Source organism: Plectropomus leopardus, chromosome 11 (assembly GCF_008729295.1).
Source record: "Plectropomus leopardus isolate mb chromosome 11, YSFRI_Pleo_2.0, whole genome shotgun sequence".
In the NCBI taxonomy this organism is placed as follows: Eukaryota; Metazoa; Chordata; class Actinopteri; order Perciformes; family Serranidae; genus Plectropomus; species Plectropomus leopardus.
In genome coordinates, this window is record NC_056473.1 from 21,562,773 (window position 1) to 21,584,362 (window position 21,590).

The 21,590-nt window shown below is 42.0% G+C and overlaps 1 protein-coding gene across 4 annotated transcripts in view; it reads right to left on the minus strand.

Annotated features, from left to right (window-relative positions):
• The window catches only part of mtss1la (MTSS I-BAR domain containing 2a), a 30,195-nt gene that overhangs the window by 2,865 nt on the left and 5,740 nt on the right, over positions 1-21,590 (minus strand). For 2 of the 4 annotated variants that reach the window (XM_042496272.1, XM_042496270.1), the window contains exons 4-12: positions 9,288-9,372; positions 8,982-9,073; positions 8,818-8,892; positions 8,359-8,367; positions 5,408-5,565; positions 5,209-5,316; positions 3,792-3,889; positions 840-972; positions 100-174 (exon numbers count right to left, since the gene is read on the minus strand). In XM_042496272.1, coding sequence (XP_042352206.1) covers positions 100-174; positions 840-972; positions 3,792-3,889; positions 5,209-5,316; positions 5,408-5,565; positions 8,359-8,367; positions 8,818-8,892; positions 8,982-9,073; positions 9,288-9,372 — 833 coding nt within the window. The remainder of the gene's footprint in view (positions 1-99; positions 175-839; positions 973-3,791; positions 3,890-5,208; positions 5,317-5,407; positions 5,566-8,358; positions 8,368-8,817; positions 8,893-8,981; positions 9,074-9,287; positions 9,373-21,590) is intronic. The other 2 variants (XM_042496273.1, XM_042496271.1) reach the window with 1 other exon arrangement.

The following is a 21,590-nucleotide window of genomic DNA, read 5'->3' on the forward strand; positions in this document are numbered from 1 at the left end:
GAGTGAAATGCACAGCACATTGTGTGCGTGTGCGTGTGCGTGTGTGTGTGTGTGTGTCCAATAAAGCAAATAGATTGGTGAGATGCATGCAGTACCAACCGCTGTGGGAGAGTTGCACTCGCTGACAGACTGGCAGGTTTCTGAAGCCTCAGAGGAGGCTGAGCTTGTTGATTTCTGGGAAAGGGAAGATGGAGTAAAAAGAAAAAGTGGAGGGTAAAGAGGAAATCGGGGAGAGAAAGGTAGGTGTGAGAGATGAGAGATGCACAGGAAGAAGTTGAGAGTTGGAGAAGATTATTGATGAGCTTTAGGAGGAGGGAGGTATTTTTATCCCTGAAGGGATCTATAGACCATAGCCTAGATCAGGTATAAAGTAGCCTGTAAGATCATTTATTCAAAAAAGAACATTGCATCAGTTGGTGTGCTGAGTGTGTTCTGTACACGAGACTGTTCAGACCGTGAGAGTCTGAATAACTTTATCAGTCCAATGGGAAAAAATTCAACATTTGCAACACAGAAAGCTCTATTGCAGCAAAAAGCTCTGACTGGGTTTGGTGGTCGAGCTACAGAGCTCTTATTGAGACATATGGCTTTTTGTCTGAAACGCAAACATGACGAGACTGAAAGTGCCAGATGGGAAAGGATTGTTAAAAAGAGGGAACTGCTGTAGATTTATCGTGACAAGAAAGTGGTGCAGTTTCTGTGTCCTCCTGCCCTGCAGCATTACTGCCTGAGGAATCTCTGGAGCTAACAAGTCTACTGTGTGCCTTGTTGCCTCCACAAAATCCCTTAGTTCCCCCTGATCAAAGAATAAACTTTAGCGTTTTGGCTGAGACTGTTACCTGGCTGGCGATGTCAGAGGGCATGGGTGACGGAGGCTTAGAGTGGGTGTTGGCGTCCTGGGAAACGAAGCCCGAGTCGTGGGAGGAGACGCTGCTGAGCCGGTGGGCTCCTGCTGAGGGCATCTGGAGGAGGCTGTTGACAGGATGTTACATCAGGATGTTGAAGATTTACCATGACTTAATGAAAACAAATCATTTACCATTGCATTTACCGTGTGCTAATTAAATGAAAATCACATGTTAAATGAAAATTATTTAGCCTTTTGTTTTTTCAAAGACTTATTTATTTATTTAACATTAAGACATTACTTTTTTGCATTAGAGTTAAAAGTTCAGTGTGTAAAATTTGGTGCCCACTAGTGGTGAGGCTGCAGATTGTAATGAAGTGAATACCCCTCTTTTCACTCCTCCCTTTACCATCAGTGTAGACAACCTACAGCAGCCTTTACTTCAACGTGAAAAACACAAAAGGCCCTCTCTAATGCTAGTGTATAGTTTGATCATTTTGGGCTACTGTAAAAACATAGCGGTTAAACATGGCAGACTCCGAGGAAGACAACCTGCTCCCTGTGTAGATGTGATTTTGCCTAACTCCAAGCTAAAGAAACAATCATTCCAGGGGATTATACACTAATAAAAACATAGTTATCCATATCATATTCCATTTCTGCCGATAGATTTTCCTTATCCTACACACTGGACCTTTAAATCACAAAACAGAAAACAAAATGAGGAGGTTTTTGCATTGCAGCAGAGAGCAGTGTACACCTGTCGATGCTAAATGCATTATGAGACGCAGGGGAATTTTCTTTTTAGAGAGAGAGATACATCATCCATGTCAGAATTAAAATTCAATCGACTGTCCAATCCAATTGGCGGCCTGACTATGGGCGGGGCTTAGTGTTGCTGATAGCAGCCGTGACAGACAGCCTTTCGCAATAAAAGCCTTCCCCAGCTGGCTGCAGGGACACTATACAGACTGACCATCTGGCACCCGAAGAACCTCTTTTAATGTGAAAGGCTGTCTGTTTGTGCAAGCAATTATAAGGTCCACCTATGGTCAGGCCCCCAAGCTGCGACTGGCTGCGTGTTTAATTTAGGCATGGACGATGCATCTCCCTCGCACCCCTTCATGAAAATTTAAGGCTTTGCATTTAGTACACTCACTGAAGCGCTATACACCTCTTTACTTTGTTTCCCGTGTTGCGATTTGATTTTAATATTTAATATTTTACTTTGCTTTTTCTCCTTGTTTCATTTATCTTCATTTGGGCATCGTAAATCTTCCATGAAAACATATAGCATGCACATAAAACAGGATGCTATCAGGATTCTAGCATTCCCCCTCCTTATTTTGTTCTGAAACTTGTTATGGGAAGATATATGTGTAGGCCAAGGCAAAAAGGAGAACAAAAAAACTAAATAAAAAATTGATCACAAAAGCTGAGAGCATGAAGGCAGCCCTATGTGAAAATTCTAAATGATGCCATTCTTCTAATTTCAACGCATCAAAGAGCATCCAAAAGTTATCCCTCCTTTGATTTTTCTTTCCCTCTGAGCATTAACAGCTGTCTTTGTGCTTTTTGTCTTCTGGTTGTCATTCTCACTCAGCGCTGCTTCTCTTTATCACCCACGCATTTGAAAATGTGCAACTTGTGCTTCTCACCTTCCCTCTGCACTGCTCTCCCACACCTCCTCCTCCCTCGCTCTCTCTGGAATATATTTGAAGTTATCAGTTCTCCTCAATCTTCATCCTCTGGGATTAGACTTAAGTATGAGCTCCAAATTAAATATGACAAATTAAAAATGATTAACTACTAGACATTATCCTTATGCCCTTTTTCCCCACTCATTTGTCCTGTTAAGAAGTGTTTTTTTCTTCCTTTCTGCCACCAAGACCTTTGTCTCTTGATCACAAGTTTTTAATTTCCATATATCATTGAAAATCCTGTTACACCAATCTTGTGAGTTTCATTTTGCACCCACCAACTGAATCATGACATGCTTCTCTACATGAAGAGAAAATTCAATGACCTCCAGCTTTTCAAAAACCTTTAAAGGGCTCTGTGGATACACTGAAACATGCACAGCAGTCAAGATGAGGCTAAATTTGTTTCATTTGGGAGATTAAAGCTTTTTGTGGACTAGCCTTATTCTACTCCAAAAACATAACACTACCTGTGATTTAAAGCCTAAATCTACTTTCAAATTAGTCAATAAACAGTCAGTGGGTGTCTTCTGAATAAATATAGAACCCCAAAAATAGGCCACGGTGTTAACTGGTACAAACATCAGCGAGGTTCTCTTAGGAACTGTAATACTAATATCGAGGTGATAACTTGTGATACCAAGATTTGAAGTTTGTTTAACTCAACTGTTTATGCAAAAAAAAAAAGCTTGTTCCTTGACCTAGACAAGCACCTTTGACCCACATTTATAGACAAATTGTTGAACTATCACCATTTGACTTGCAAATTTGTGGATTTTGGTACTCTTGTTGGGCTCATGGCTGTCAGGCTGTAATGTTTCACTGCTTTGGTGTTAATCTGGCTGTAAGAAGCTTGAGAGCTGCAAATCTGCCAGGAGCAAGAGCTGAGAAGCTGGCAAGATATGTCATGTAGTGTGTGTCGGCACAGCTGCGACTCTAGCTTTGCAGGTGGGAGGGTGGGAGGGGTCACCTGCTCGCGTATTCATGACAACCTTAAATATTCAATTCGTCTTTTGCTGGTGTGTTAATATGTGAGTTTAAATCAAGAATGTGCATGCATGTTTACTCAAAAGAACATGACAGTTGACATCCAGCATGAAAAAAATTGAATATTAACAGCACATCTGACGCGGTGAATGACACAAAACACGCTGAACAGAGAACAAAGAGCAACAAAGCGTGTGTGTGTGACTGTGTGTGTATGACTATGTGTGAATGACTGTGTGTGTTTGTGAAGGAAGTACCTGCACATGCTGCTCTTCCTGGAGCCAGTGCTGCTGGGGGAGGAGGGAGGGGTCTGGTAGGACCAGCTATAGTCGGAGCCCTTCAGGTCTCGAATCACCTGCAATGACACATAATCATGTGGTGATGAGAGGTGGTGGAACTTAACTCAGTACATTTACTCAACTTCTGTAATTAAGTACAAGTTTGAGGTACTTATACTTTATTTGAGTATTAAAATCTCATGCAACTTCCTTATTCTACTACACTACACTTAGGAGAGAAATATTGCACTTTTTACCCTGCTATGTTTATTTAATTACTTGAATTACTAGTTACTTTAAGAATTAAGATTTTTATACAGAAACTATATGAAAATATGTAAGTGCAGCTGGTAGGATTAGTCAATTGTAAGAAAATTTATTAGCAACTATTTTCATCATGACTTGTCATTTTTTTCTGAAAATTATTTCATGGTTCCAGCTTTTCAATCATAAGGCAGCTTTTACAATGATCCATTATTTTTGTTTATTAAATTGATTTAATTTAATTTACTTTTAATACATAAATACATTTTTTCTGATTTTACTTACATGCCTTTATTTAAATAACATTTCACTGCAGGACTTTTATTATTAACAATATTTTCACAGTGTGATATTAGTACTTTACTTAAGCAAGGATCTGAATGCTTCCTCTACCACTGGTGATGATACAGTGACAACAATAAAAACAGGTGGCCTTGCTTTTAAACAACTTAGGGGGAAAAAAATATAACAAATTATGCTTATTAATGACGACTTGAACATTTCTCAAGCTGTGGTGAGGGGATTAATTAATTGATTTTAGCGATATAAATGTATATGTGTAAATCATTCTATTTTTTTATTTTTCTCTTTTATGTTTAGAACTGTAAATGTTTAGATATAGGATGTATATGTCAATATAATTTTATTCTCTTTTATTTATTTATGTATGTATTTATTTATTTATTTCTAACTTTTATTTATACAGGTAAACTCATTGAGACACGGGGTCTCATTCTCAAGAGAGACCTGTTTCGGACAACATACAGTATAACAATTAGTCACAAACAGACAGATTTATCAATACAGTACATAAACAGTTAAGTGAAAGTGCCAAGTGGAAGCAGATTAAAATACTAAATGCAGGAAAAATTTCCAAAGATGCTGCAATCTTAAATATAGCATTAAATGTTGCAATATTAAAGGGGCAGGATTAAATACATTTGTATCCTTCTTCTTTTCGCACATGTAAACTGACGCAGTTGTGGATGCCATTTATCGTATTTTTCTCTTCTTTTTGTTATTCATATGTTTAATTGATTTTTTTTTTTACATGTTTGAAATAAAGACATCAATCAATTAATCAAGTACACCATCGGCATTAGTAGACTCAGTAGTATTACACCTCTGTTACCTGCTCACTGGCTGGTGGCAGCTTGTGTGGGTCTTCGGTCAGCATGGTGAGGTCATCAACAATGGGCTGTAAATGTGTTATCTCTCCTAGCATGGCAATCTCTACATTCTGGGGGAAAAAAAACATGTTGGATTGAATTAAACAACTGCTACAACAACAGCAAGAGCAAGTTAACGCACATCTGCAAAATGCTCCTCACCACCACAGGCTGCAGCAAGTTAATGAATGTACAGTAGCGCCCTCTCTCTTCCAGGAGCGCTCTGCGCACCGCCTGCTTCTCTGTCTCCTCCATCAGCAGGTACAAGTCACTGACATCCTGCATGGCACTGTCCAGCTGAGGGCGTAGATTACCCCGGCCTGTGTAAGGCAAAGCAAGGTTGCAGAGAGACAGAAGAAGGGAGGGAGGATGGAGCGAAGGAGGAAAGAGGTGATGAGAGGTTGAGTAGAGATAGATGAGGATGAAGAGAGATTGGGAATTTGAGGGGCGGGTGATAATTAAAGGAGTGACATAAAGGAGAAAAGTGTGCAGAGTTCAGGGAGGAGGGAAAGAGTAAAAAATGACAGATGATTACAACACATAATGATAAACTGCTTCTGTGCAGGAGGTCAACGCACTGACAAACATAACACTAAAATGGTTCATGTGCATGGGAATGAAACATGTCATCGGTTGTGAGTTGATGCAAAGCAACTGGTGGTGACTTGTAGGGTCTGAAATGGATGCGATTAGATACACAAAAGTAAACAGAATGAGTCTGCAAACCAAAATGACGCTAGATGATGGATGAAGGAGGGCAAAAGAATAGAGGGATGCAATGACAATAACCATGGAGATGCCTCTGTCACTGTGACTGCATGATTTACCCAAACGTACACTGCCAGGTTAAAGTTTTAAACCCCCTACAGCAGGAATGTCAAACTCATTTTAGTTCAGGGGGATGGATTCAGCCCAATTTGATGTGAAGTGGGCCAGACCAATGAAACCATAAAATATAAAACAGATTTTGATACAATAAAAATGCTTGGTTTTCAGTGTGGGTGTAGTTGGGCCTTGTGTTTGACACCCGTGCTCTACAGTATATCTTTGCATAATTGGTTCAATCGCAAACAATGCACTCACTGTAACCATCGTACTACTTGAGGGAATATAGTTTTGAGTAAATTGTTTTCAGATTTGCTGTGTCTGCTTTGCCACCATCACAATCACTCTTAACAGCGCTCTAATTGCCGTTGACAGGCAGCAACCGGTATACTTGTTTTACTCCTGTCTATATGTTTAAAGCACATCAGCTTAATTGGCTGATCTCTCTGCGCACCAGCATTTAATATGACAGTGATTAAATTAAGAGTCCCCATAAGGATCTGACAGCTTGCCAATTAATAGTTACTTAAAAACAGAAGTTTAGGTTTGTGGTAGTTCACGGTTAGCTCATCGTGGAGTCAAATGTCAGCTCGTGACAAAGAAGCTATAATTACTCAGTGGATTGAAAGACTGTCTAACAGATAAGTTGCCAAAAATTGTCAGTTTCTTAGTCCGTTATAAGGCTTTAGAAAATGGAAAGGCTACATTTAAACAAACTGGTGCAAGGAGCTAACAAATGTAAGATATATTTATGCTATGTGCCATTTCTCAACTGGCATTTTTCATCAAAGACATTTTGACATGTCACAGTAGGAAAAGCAGCAGCTTAAATAATAAAATGGATGAAGACTGAATTCCATTTAGCTGCTTGAGTTTCATGGACCTGCTATTGTGAACACTGAGCTGTTATTAACGTCATTAATAACAGCTGAGCTATCCCTGCCACGACCCACGGCCTGTTCACTTATGCCCATGTATTACTTATTATTACATTCTTTAATGTTAAGATATTTACAATGAGTGCATTGATTTAGGTTAGGATAAAGGAACAGTTTGACATTTTGGGAAACTTGCTTTCTCGCCAAGAGTTCCATGAGAAAACGCATAACTCTCTGCCATCTATAAAACTACAACTAGCAGCCTTTTAGCTTAGCTTACGATTAAGACTAGAAACGGGGCGAAACAGCAAGTTAGCCTGCTAAGCCAAATCACAGCAATGTGTTGTTTTTACACACGTTTGGATCAAGAGAACAAATATAACCAGAGAAACAACTGATACTAGTTAGCTAAACAGAAACATCTCTGTTTAGACTTTACAGTGAAGTTATCAGAAATGTTTAGGGATACAACGATTTTATTCTGGGCCGATATCAATGTTTAAAATAAAAATAGGGCTGACAACTAATACCAATATTTTTTTGTTGTTTATTTTGACTTTATTGCATGTTACTGAGCCAGGGAAACAAAGGACTCTTAATTACACACACACACATATATATATATTAACTGTTTGAGGTCATTCAGTCTTTCATTACCTTTGAATGAGCACAAATTCAACCAAATGTATGAAACAACCTTTCTTTACGTGAAAAAAATTACTTTTAGAAAACAACTGCATCAAAACCCTTTTTTACTCTCTATAATATATCATAATTATATCTCTTTCAGAAATGCCCAGCCTTTGTGCTAAGCTAAGCTAAATGGTTGCTGGTGGCAGCTTCATATCTGCCATACAGGAAAGTGGAATTGAAGCAGAACTATGCCCATTTTAAAAATTCATACATGTTATTCTTACAGTCTAAGAGAGTCAAAAAATATTAGTTAACATGAACAACTATCCCCCAATTCCAAAAACCAGAGTGCTGAAACTAAAATCTGTGATGTCATCATTTATAAAGTCTGCAGCTGCTCCGTAGACATTGCATGGTGAAAGATGACGAAGGATGACTTTATACTTGATGACATCACACGCTTGAGACTTACTTCTCTGGTTTCTGGCTTTGAGAGCAAGAAGCTCATGTTTCACAAATATTATCTAAATGTTCCTCAGCACTTGAAACAACATAACCTATTGGAAGCGGTGTTCCCATTTATTCTTCTCATCTAACTCTCAGCAAGAAAGCAAAGATGCATATTTCTCATGATGTCAAATCATTTCAATTCAACCAAAAATGTTAAAACAGCACAGGGTTTTCTTTGGCTGGCAGTTTGATGTAAAAGACTACGGAGCCTTTGAAAACCATGTATGTCATGAAGTTCTCAAACAGGGCAAAGCACAGCAAACATACCTAGGAGCTCTACAGCCAGGTAACATAGCCAGAAATAGAAAAGACATAGAGGGAGGGGTTGCAAGGACAAGCAGGGGGAGGAGAGACAGAAGAACAAGCAGTGTTAGCTGAATCAAATCAAGGCACATTGCATGTTTATGAGCAGCCCGTACCACTGGAGTACAGTAAATCCTGTATGAAAATAGGAGTGTAATTACAACCAGCAGTAGGGGCTAATGCAAGCACAGGCAGGAAAAAGGATCATTTCTTTGATTTATAAGGTAGTAGGTAACAAATCATCCAAAAGCTGGAAAGGAGCCTTTGAAAGTGTGCCAGGCTTTTTGATTTGTCATGTCTGATTCTACACTCTAGATGGCGCCAGCCAAGCAGACTTCATCAATATCAGCCCTAAAATCTAACAAAGTAGTGTGAGGTATTCTATTAAACAGGTGCATTGCATTTGGGGAAAGTCTCTCTCACCTTTTCTTGCTTTTTTCTGGAGTTTGATGGTATCTAGCGACTTCCTTTTGATTTCCTGACGAGACCGCTTGTATTCTGTGGAGAGCAAGTCAAATATATAAATTTCTTGTCAAAACGCAGCAATCACAGAGTGAATTTGGAGTCTGTGTTTCCTGGTTGTTCACCTTTGGCATGGTCTTTGTCCAGCTGATTGGCTGTCTTCTTCCATTCCTCTATCCTGTCCTGCAGTGGCGTAACCAGGCCTTCCATAAGAGCACTGCGGCGACGAGGAGACACAGCATGACAAGCGCGAGTGAGAGGCATAGCAAATAGATTTATTTCCATGGCACAAAAACACTCAGTGAAGAGTGGCAAAGAGGAAGGTCAACAAAGATGCGATGGGACTTGGGAACACAATAATCCCTCAAGGCAAGAGTAGAGAGAAAATTGCAGTGGAGGGTGAAAATAAAGAAAACCCAGGTGACACTTACTTGGTAAAGTGGCGTAATTTTGCCTCAATGCTGCGGTGTCGCATGCACATCCTTGTCAGAGCTGAGCCGACGTCCCTGGTGGCACCTTGGGCAAGACGAAACAAACAAATTGTCAGCCAGGTTATAAGAGGTTGGCGTTACAAATCACACATGCCTCTTGGCCTAGAAAAATATGATTTCGTATGAGGAGTCGTAACACATCAGCAGAGCATTTTAGAAGGTCTAATTCTCTCCTGTCAGATGGATTTATCAAGGTGTTTGTTTTTTTCACTGCTGGTGGCTGCAGGCGTTTCCAGCTGCAGCCACTAGGTGGACGAGTGCTGATTGTAAAAGCAGAGCCCATAAATGTCACATTTGTTTGGGGAAAGCAAATGTGTCACAGGAAACTCTACACTCTTCACAAAACATGGATTTTCCACTTCAACCCTTCAAAGATTGCGTGCGTGATTCTCACCACAGTGTAAACAACAGCTTGTGTGAACTGGTTACTGTACTTTTCATCTCCTCTGAAGTGTAATTAAATGGGGTTTTTCAGCCCCTAAAGCCCAGGCTGGCCCACTGTCTCACGGATGGTTCACAGGCCGGTGTAATATGTGTTAGCACTGATCCGGTTGTAATCTGGGCCACATAGGGCTAATCTGAGGGTCTCTCGCCAAACACACACACACACACACACACACACACACACACACACACACACACACAGGAAGGAGAGTGCAGCAGCAGACAGGCCTTGCAGAGCAGAGGCATGCACGATTGTATTTGTGCTCATGAATGATTTTCGGAGCTCGTGTGCCTAGTTTTGTGTGTGGACAGGTGGTGTGATTTACCAACCCCCCCACCCTTTCCGAAGTTCTCACCCCCTCTATCCTAGAGGAAAAAGGAGGGAACACTGTAAGGGGATATCCCTCTATTCTTCCCTGCCTGCTCTGCCTTTCCTGTTCTCTGTTTTCTAAACACCATTCATGCAGGGCGGACAGAGAGAGAGAGGGAGAGAGAACACTTCAAAAACAGGCAGAGAGAAAGACTGACACACAATGTGAAACAAAAAGAAACACACGACTAATATAGCCGGACTGACATCAGATACAGAGTAAGGAATGCTCCACATGGTTGTCCGGGGAGATCTGTTCTATTTTCCAGTTATCACATAAAGAAAGTAGGTTAGCGTCTCCAGCTGATATCGCTTCACACTGCCAGTTCAAAGACCATCTCACTCCACCACTCGGCTGTCAACATCAGTGACAGTTGCACCCGTTCAAAGACACCGAGTAACAAATCTGGACTCAAATCTCACCGAGACATTTTCTTCGGGGCAGATGTAGAATAACTTGAGTGTGTTGAAGGAGAGGAAGTGAAGGCTGTTCTGTGTCTACACTGCTTTTCTAGGTGACTGGGAGAGAGGGGAGGGTTAGAGGTCATCCAGCTGTATCACATGCAGGCGTTAAAACACCAGCAGGAAGTGATTGAGTTTAACATGTGGAACCGATAGCTCTTGCTATAAATAGCGAAAGAGGTGTCCATCATTAAAGGACTGGTGTTGAGCGTCTGTCATTAACGGCCTCCATCCTGAGTGCTTCATAGAGCCAAGTGTTTAGACATAATGAGAAACGTGCACAGGGGACACGTGTGCACAGGTTATGCATCTCTCCTTTTTGACTTTCTCCTCTTAAAAGCATTACGGGAGGCGTCCACAGCTGCAAATCAGCTCTCGCAGGATGGAGAGAGTCTGAAGGAGAGAGAGTGGGAGAGGAAGAGAAAGAGGAGGGAGGGAGGGAGAGGGAGTAATGTGGGCCCTTTTATCTATATAACAGACCTTCCCAATGTCACTGTCAGGCAGTGAGAGCCCCAAACCCCCACTCTCATGTCCCATCCACACCTGCCAATTTCTCTTCCACTCCCCTCCTCTTCCTCTCCCGTCTCCTCTTCACCTCCTCCCCCTCCCAGAGGGGGGGATCAGCTGACAGCTACATCCTGGGGAGGTCCAGAGGCTTCCTGCCCGTGTCCAAGAGCCTTGCTGGCCTCTGGCCTTGTCCGGATGAACAGGGCTGCAGTGATTCCCTTCCAATGCCTCCTGCATGCATTTGCAGGCATGTGACAAACACATACAAGCTGGGAGGAAGGTTTGGATCGAGATTTTATGGATTTCAAACTGAAAAAAAGAAAGAATGTCCTTCCATTCATCCTTCACGAGGGATTCCTCCTCTGTTTCTTTCTTTTCCTTTTTTCTACGTTTGTTTTTTTCTTTGTTTTGTGGGAGTTTTTTTCTTATTCGAGCCCTTGAGGAGATGTTGTGATTTGTGATTTTGGAATATATGAATAAAATATACTTAACTATCTCCCTGTGTAGATCGATTGACCTCAACTTTTTAGCAGCTTGAAATGTGGCTAAACGTGCGTAGGAGCTGGGAAAGTGATTATTTAGCAGACCTGGACCCCCAGGGGAAGGGAGGTCGACCTCATAGCAGACACCCACACGTGCATGAATAAAGCAAAACACAGACCAGGAGGGAAGAGAGCTATTATTCATACCAGCCATATATCTTAAAGGTCCAGTGTGTAGGGTTTAGGGGAAAATATATTGGGAGAAATGGAATATTATTTAGTATGTATGTTTTCTTTGAGGTATAATCACCTGTTGTTGTTTTTTTGCCGTTTTCATGTATTCAGATTTTCGCATTGGGCTCTTTAGTAAGGAGCCCCTCGCGAAAAGAGGGTCATAGCAATAGCTATTTTTTTTATGTGAAACTGCTTTATTTAGTGTTTTTACATGTTTACAACACCTCGCTTGTTTGTTTTGAGAGGAGGAAACCTCTGTGGATAATTTCTCTCTCTTTAAAAAAACCTCCAGGACATCTGGATCTTAAGTTATCAGAGTAAACAGATGAGCACACATTAGCAGGTGCTGGGATAACAGGCTGTTTTTCACATCCCAAACAGCATTAGAGAAACACAGATTTCTAACGTGAAACTGCTAACTGTAATGTTGTTAGTGGTTTTAATCACCTGGTTGGTTTGTTTTGGAGAGGAAGAGACCTCTGCTGATAATTTGGCTCCTGGTAAAAACTTCCTGAAGAATGAACACACTGAAGGAACTGGGAGAAGTTTCAGCTGTTGGTGGGAGGCCCCCACTTTTGGGTTTTGTTAGGAACCTTTAGCTCCAGGGCCAGCGCAATGTGGTCCTAGTGTGTAGTGAGTGGCTCCATCCAGAGCTCTGGTTCTGATTAACTCTCTGATTCCTCGTGGGTATGAGGAGCATTTTAATAGGTCTGCTTTATAGGGGGCTCTACTGCTAGGAGCCGGGAGCCAAAAGCTAAACTGCCGCGGGTCTCGTTCCCTGATGTCTTCAACATGGTAGCTTAACTATCTCTCCCTTTCAGCATCTAAACCCTTTTGCTTGACTCAAGTTTCATTTGCGCTCGAGACTACCGAGCTGGAGTGAGATCCTGCTGTCGTTAGATTTGTGTGTTTCCAAGCTAAATCCAGTCTAGTGGGTGCTCCCTCTTCGCTGCTTCCTGTGTCAATAAAGCATGTTTATGTGGGCTGCAGAGCGAAAAGGTACAGAACATCCTCACAGTTACACTTCCAAGAATATGAAGGTTTTTTTGCTAAGCTCTCATACAGTCTCAGCTTAGCAAAGGAAATTCCATCATCCGTGAGACAACAGTTATTCCTCACGTTGGCACCTTGGCCACAGAGCTGACTGCGGCTGGCATAGACAGTTAAGCCTCCTGACTTTACCCTCCCTCTTTTTGAGTGCTATAGAATGTGAACTGGCAGAGACACAGCAGAGGCCACTGATGGATAAACAGGACCGTGGGATGAGAAGGGAGGAGAGGAAAGGATGAAAGAGGGTACACACTGTCGAGGTGCTGGCTGGGTTCGGCCAGTCAGGGGGCAGAGGAAGTGTTGTCTGGCTGCAGCAGGTGCAACAAGCGCTGCCAGGGCATAATCTCCCACGTTAGGCCCAGCAAATATATGGTTCATGTAATGAATTCCAGTATCGTCAAAACTTCATGTTGTTTGTCTGTTTATCTCCTCAGAGTTGCCAACAACATCATGCAAACATGTTTTGTCAGCGAAGAGAGCTTTGATTTTGTCAGCTTTGCTGGTCCCTTTTAGTTACCAGTTGAGCAAATATGCAGCTGAGATTCCCAAAATTGAAGAACCTGACGAAACATCATACGCTCACATCATCAAACATCCGCTTCAAAGCACAGCTGGAGTTCTGGTGGTGTATATCAGTGGGAGCAGTCCGTATTAAAAAATAAAGCAGCATCCCGCACGTCTGCTGGTTAGAGAGCAATAGCTGCTGATGGAGGATGGAGAGTGGGGGATAAAAGAGCCGCTATCACATCGATTTTGGAACAAAAGTAAAGTACTTTGCGCCTGTAACAAGAGAATTCTAGATCTAACTGAAGTTACATAAATTGTGGATGACAGACACAGACAGTGTGCGAGTCTTTTGAGAAACTCTTCAGCATCTCTTTGATCTAAAATGCGATTATATTCACGTTCTTAAAAGCCAGACTTGAAAAAAAAAATCATTTCATAAGATCCTTTGTTTCATTCTTTGTAAACGTCTGTTTCACTCACTGTTTTATGTTAATGTTTTGTCGGCTGACAGATTGGGGTAAAAAGTACATTTTACTTTGTAAACAAAGCCCAGTGTGGTGTGGCATTGTCTGAGGAAGGAGGTTCAGACTGCAATTACTTTGTTTGAAAAAAACTAGGTCACAAGGCCATCATTGTTTCTATTTATTGTCTTCAAACACAGACCCCATTGCTGTATGTGTAAAAGTGATAGTGTGTATATATTATTGTTATATTATTATTGTGAATATTTTATTTTGACATATTTTTTCTTTTCCTCTTGCAACATTAAAACCAAATATGGATGAAATTCCTTGATGAAATTGAAGTTCCTTTTGCCACAAATTGGACTTTAATTAAAGTGATGTAGTACAGAGAGAAAAATAAAGCATTCTTATTGTACCAAATATGCACGGTTTCCCACACATCCATTTATTTGTGGCAGCACACCAGGATTAAAATATCTGCCGCCACGTGTTGATTTTATATTTTTGGAGGTGCACTGTTCATTAGGAGCTCTAATGAAATATTTATACTGTTTGGTTATTGATTGCACCGCAGCCTCGGACTGCAGAGTGTATTCAGACGGAGCAGCTGGACATCAGGCACAGTGAATGTGAAACTTCACTGCCCCTCTCAGGCATCAATCTGATCAGATCGAAAAAAATTTGCCATCCCACGACTCAAACTGCTGCTGAGGAAAAAAAACCTCCTGAATTCCACCTGTGCTGTATTCATGGACCCACAAAAATGTCCAAATTCAGATATGGGACATAGAACAGGCAAGATTTAAAAAATGTCGTCAGCCACTGCCACATATACATTCTAATTCTGTGGGAAATATTAAGGAAATATTTCATGTGTTTTACATGTTATATAGGCTGAAAAGTCACATTAAGTCATCACAATTTTACAAAGTTGGTGGAAGTAACCCTTAACTCTAAGTGACCATTAAGAGCAAACCCATGTGTTATATGTGTCTGCAGTATAAATCAGCAGAGCATTCACAACCTTTGTGTCTCTTCCTTACATGTGGAATGTCTCTTCCTACCACCAACAATGAAAATGAAAGGCAGAGGAAGTGACCTTAGAATCAATTGTTTTTAGTCACACACACAAACAGTCACACACACACTCATCCCATTGTTGTCTGGCCGGAATCGCATCGCAGGTCTCAACTCACGACCAGAAACACCCACAGACACGGACAGACTCCTGTGTGTCCCGATGTGGTGTAAACATGTTCTGGAGTGCATTAGGACAAGACTGAAGGAGAAGGAGAACAAGGAGGAAGTGATAATTTTCTGTTGGAGGAGCTTCCTGTTCGGGGACATAAATGCTGCTAAAAATAGACACTCCCCTTATCCAGATGTGTTTTTCACTGGAGTTAAAAAAGGGAGACGGGGAGAAAATGTACAGTAATGGAGAGAACAGAAACTCCAAAGGGCATTGTTTTCGGCTCACAGAGGGAGAGGAAGACACTGGTGAGCCCTAAATGCAATACAAAGACCCCAGATGTATCCAAACTCCAGAGACAGAACTTGAGTCAGCAGTCTGCGAATGACTCAGTATTTAATGGAGCAAAGCCTGCAAGCCAGTTCAACCAGATGACTCAAGCTGTCCTGCTTTACACCCTTTGCAATAAGGTTATCTCCATCTCAGCTGATACTGCTCTGACCACTCTTTTGCTCTGCCAAAGTTGCTCATTTGCAAGCAATCCTCCAAACAATGCTGACACCTCCGCTGCTGCTCAGATTGCATTTCATAAACTCCACCTCCACCTGCAGCTTCTGAGTCATGAGACAGCCTGAGGGGATGTCTGTTATCATCACTCCCCGTTCTCCTCAGTGCTGAGCTTGGTGTGTGTTTGCAGCCAGAGACCAGTGTGAGCCTGGATGTCAAGTATAAACTACTTTATATTCACATAACAATAAAACCTTTCCATGTGGGTGGCTGGACTGAAATGTTCTTCTCTGCTACAAAACAATTACACTATACTGTAAATCCCCTACATATAAAGAAAAGTGATAACCAATCTACATTTTAAACTATAAATGAATCCTACTTTTTCATGCTAACTGGTTCTGACCGCAATACCGTCAACTTCTTTATAAATGCATAACTGGAGCCCCTGCTTAGCCCCCCCAAAAACCCTCAAGCATCTCAGTGTTAAAACCTGACAAGTCTACAGCCATGCAAGCAGTTTTGTGAGGCCGTAGGCTAGTTAAGCTATGCATTTATTTTAGCTAAATGCTAACGTCAGCATGCTGATATGCTCATATTTAGCCCGTTCAATGTTCACAAATATGTTCACCACTTTATCACTGAGCACAAGGAGTTTAACAATACATCAGTCTGAACTGATTTATTGATACAAAGATCAACCATAATATCATTGCTGCAAAGGGAAAAATTGATAGCTCGTTTTTGCTTCATTCACCAGAGCCCTCCCATCTTCAGCTATAGTCAGTGATATCAAAGACAATTTCCAACGATAATTTAATATGTAAAACCACTTACTGGCACTGATTAATTAGCCAAAATGGTAAACCGGTCCACCTCTACAGAGTACAGCCAATGGAAATATCTAGATGAAAAGTCTACATCGTTATTTAAAGTCATCATGCAGGAAACATGAATTTCCTGAATGAATTTTGTAGCCATCAATTCAACAGTTGTGGAGACATTTGAAAAATAATCAAGATTGTTAACTTCATGCTGGCTCTGATGGACAGTCAATAAATCACTGGAGTCACTTAGATCTCCTCTGGGATCATGTCTGTCCGGACCAAAGTGGTGGCCAACCATCGCTTCAGTCATGCTGCTAGAAAACACGTTTTTTAATGTAGGTGTACTATAACAATGGCAAATGGTGAAACAAATAAGCACTACATTAAAAACAGTAAAGTTGTGCAGAAAATACTCCTAACACAATGATGTGATTTTAGTGAAACTCCATTATCAGCAAATTTATCCAACTGTTTCCAATCAGCGACCTCAGTTGATTGAAACTATTCATGCATCCCTTTCATTCCCTCTTTTAATGTCCTCCCTCACATTCCTCCATCAGGCTCTCTCTCCTGTGTGTTTTCCCTCCACTCCCCTCTGCAGCTCCCTTCCACACCAACTTCGTGTTCAGGATATGCTGAACACAGTGTTCCCCTCAAGCCTCATGTTTGTCTTCTTAGTTTGGTATTCCACCCTCAGAGCGAGAGTTATGCACAGCAGAAAAATTTGTTTTCTTTCCATTATTATTCCCCCCTGTTCCTCGCATCATTGTTCCAGCCACTTCACCCTTTGCGTACAGTCATTCTAATGCTGGAAAACACTCATTTGCGTGGCGGCCACATTGAGTTTTGAGGTCGAAGCCCATAAACTCTAGAGAGAGAGCCGTGTTGGGAGCTGCTCCTACAGACAAGGTAGACAGCTGAGGGAGAAATAAGAGGCCCTTGTGGACACATATGCAACTTAATGGCGGTCGTGAAATACCTGCAGAGCCGAGCATACAATCAGCAGAATGCACGACACGGGACATAATGCATCAACCAGCGACCAGCCATGATTGCACGGAAATGTATGTCCAATCTAAAACACTCAAAATCCATAATCTCTTGTTAATAAATACAAATATAAAAAGCAGATCTAACCTCTCTCTGCTCATACAATACAGGCTCTTATCAGGCTTGAACATGAAATGTCGAGCTTGATGGATGTTGCCGCTGGTCACATGGGCCACACTCTCATTATTTGACATGTCCGTAAAAATAGCTGCGCTGCTGGGACAGTGCAGAGGACAGTAATCCCCTGATCTCGCTCTGCACTAGGCCACGGCCGCATCTCTTCTATGCCAGGCTGTCCAGATGGCGGGTAGGGATATCCGTCCCATCTGCCAACCCAGAGAAGCGCAGGGGCCAAGCAGATTACTGCTTAACTGAGACACTGATCTACTAGCATACCTCCATTCCTCCACTGAGTTTGGACTGAATGAGTGACAGACAGACAGAGACAGCTTGCAAAGACCCACTGAAACATTATTTCTGTGTAATGGTGAGTGCGCTTCTTGGGCTCTGGCACACAAATGTATAGAGGGAAAGGTTTCGTCAGTGTTTTGCACAAACTTGCATGGCATTGCAGTCTGGCCGGTGATCCCAGAGTGTGAATTTTTAAAGCTGGGGGTGGCTGATCAGGAAGGGAAGCGAAGGCTGTCTGTGTCTGTGTGTTACAGAGTGGGGCTAAGAGGATTAGCTGAACGCCTCTGCCTAGCCTGGATACCCAGAGCTGTGGAAATCCCACTTCAGCCACAACCCCCACCCCTGGCCAACCCACCCCCCAACTAAACTCACCTCACTCTCCGAAAATATAAAGCCTGTATCTCATACCCTGATGGACCATTAGCCTTGAACTGCCGGCTCTTTGACCTCTATCTAATTCAACCATGTCCAAAAATGGAAAAAATGAAGTCAACCCTCTACTAAAACACATGTCCACCAGCCTAGCAACAACAAATCACCAAACACAGAGCCTGCTATTCTCCAGATAAATCCAGTTCTCTCACATTGCACAACAGTTTAATATGAACGAGTAAAATGGTCTAGACAACACACCAAAAGCCATTAAGCTGACCTCAAACTAAGTCCAAGGAAAAGATGGGTGTTGAAACATGAAGCATTCATATTCAAAAAGGCTAAACTCCAAATACATAGATCTAATATAGACTTTGTGGTTGGCAGACCTTTATTGAACCCAGATGCGAGAGACAGACGTGCCTTTAGACATAGATCCATCAGTGCAGCTTAGAGAAACAGCGCTGTCAGACACAGTGCCAAAACGGCTGGCAGCTGACTCCTCCAGCTGCTTCATAAAACACAGACGCTGACGCCATGGCCGTGACCATAAACTCTAAAAATGGACAACACAGGCACGAGGAAGCCTGAACATGAAACATGCAGACACAGAGAGGAGCTTGTATGAGGGTTCAAAAATAATACAGCTTTCAAGAGTATGTATGAAAAGCTGCCCCTCCAGTAAAAGACAACAACACAAGTCAGGACAGGAAATCATAAAATCCTCTTTCATTCACCATCCTCTCTCCCTGGATCAATCAAGACGCACTGAATGAGAGGAAATGTTGCTTTTCTTGGCAGGGAAACAGTCTGGCGAGTGTGTGTGAGAGTTAAAGGGGTGACGGGGCAACTGTGTCAAAGGTAGATTAAAGAAAGCAGAAGAAGAACGGGATGAAACCTCCAGCTGTGCCAGCAGCTGCAGCTCGTCCCCTGAACACGAGAGGGGAATCGGGGTGACAGCGATGACGGCCAGCAGTTCATAGCCGAGGGCCTGCCCCCCTGCGGTGCAATCAGCCCTATATGGCGGTGCAGACTGGGAGATAAACATGATCGCTGCATGCCGAAAGACCTGCACATGCATGAAGGCAGAAAAACGGCCACACTGACAGAGAGTTTGATTTCCCTGCATCTACTACTATAGTGTTACCACAAGTAGAAAGTGGAGCATCTGGATGGCAACATATTTTAAGATAATGACCAACAACACTGCAGCTGCCAGAAGGGCAAATTAGGTTATCCCAATGCACTGCAAGCCAGCTCCAGTAAATATCGACATTCCTCCTGCCAAATTAATTGCTTAGGTTCTGAGCATGCAAAGACTAACACAGCTCCCACAGGAGGAGTGAGATTAAACGCTGCGCTAGTTAAGAGCACACAAAAACAGCACAATCACTTTTAGATCCCTGAGAATAATTGTTGGAATTCAAACAAAAAAAAAGCAACTATGAGCAAAGATGTTGTTTTTACTGATTCTCAATTCAATTTGTACTTAATAATGTGGGCTGAACATCGAAAACATCACATGATTTTAATCTACAATACTCCACAAGCAGAATGATACACAGAAACACTCTGTGCACTCAGCCCATTTTATAATGCTGACAATAAAAAATAAAGTCCAGTTAGCAATTTATAATCATTTAATCTACTGTTATTTTCAAGTTATAAATAAAAAAATTACCAAAAGTGATGAGCCCAAAGTGATGATGTTAATTGGCTTATTTTGTATGAGCAACAGTCAAATAAGAGTGAGAGTCCACAGCTGCGCTAGCTTCTATGAGGGTAAACTTGGGCACAGCGGGAATGCAAACACCAGCATAGTGATGCGAATAGCACACAGACTGCCACAAACTGGTTTTGTAGACTATCAGGGTTTTTTTTTGTTTTAAGGATTTTTTTGGGGGGTGGTATGCCTTTATTAGACAGAAAAGCTTAAGCGTAAAAGAGGAGGAGAGAGAGGGGATGACACAGAGCAAAGGGCCTAGTTTGGAATCAAACCTGCTCTACCAGCCGAGTCACCGGGCACCCCTGGACTAGCGTTTTGAAGTCTGATTGTATACAAGTTTATGTGTAGGGGCCCCATTTGGGCAAGAGGGTGGAGCTGTGGCAGAGCGGGGTGTGGATCAAGAATTTGAGGAAACCAGTGTGCTGGCAACCCGTTTACAAAATTTACAAAATGAACATCACGCTGTATTGAAGAAGACTTGAAAAATGTGATAGAGACCATAAACCCATACAAAGTGTTTACTAGGGGGAGATGTAGGTTCATTTTCTCAAACTTGTATAACATCTGACTTGTTTTTGCAACTTGTTGGCCATTAGAAAGAATGCAGATTTTAGGGACTTTTTATTCACTTTTCAGACGCAGAGGTTACATCCATTTCTTTTAATCAGTCTGTGCAATCACATTAGTTTTCCAGGAAATTGGTCATAAAATTAAGTATTGAACAATCCAAATTTTGTATGGAATCCTGCACTAGATAAAAAGTAAGGGCATCACCAGCGTTATTGGGACTCATCCTCTTACCATGGATATCTGTGCAAACTTTCATGGACATCCATGGAGTAGTTTTTGAGATATTTCAGTCTGGACAAAGTGGCATTTGACTGACCAACAAAACGGCACCGCTATCCGCAGAGACTGCCGAAACCGTCAAATGTTTGATATCTTCATAAAGTCTCAATTTTCTGCAATCATTTCATCAGCACCAGTCTAAACTATGTTTCATTAGTTTCTACATCACAAAGTCTCTCATCATGTCGTGTCCCTGCATCACACATACAGTCTGTGGCCTGAGAAGGATGACATTAATCCAAAAGTTAATGTCCCTGGGAGAGCAGCAGAAGAGTGAGTGGGCGTATGAGTGACACACTTAGAGGGATTTCATGCATCTACAGCTGTAAAACTCAGCATGCCCCTCTCTCTCTCTCATCTCTCTCTGGTCCATCTATCATTCTGCTGTTTTACCTTCTTTTACTGTAGAGACACTCTTCCTTTGAAGTCCTACCCTACCGGGGTCTATACTTCTATTTTATTACAGCAGGCTGCCAACTGCTTGCCAGTTGACCCTAGTCCACCTTGCTTCAACTTGCACGCACATCAGGAATCATTTAATTTTGATGTATCGCCGTGGCAATAAACTCTACTGTTACTGGACGGGCTATAGGAGTAAAACTGTGAGAATGTGTGAACACCGCTTTAGAAACGCCTCTTAAGTCACTCCAGCAGTAAGTGGTCAGTAAGGGGCTGCGCTAGTGCAAACTCTTTAAAAGCATGTTGGCATGTGACCTGCAGGGTCAGGTGGCCGACTACCAGCTGTCACTCTCTGAATATCTGTGTGTGTGTGTGAGCCATCTATGCTGGTGT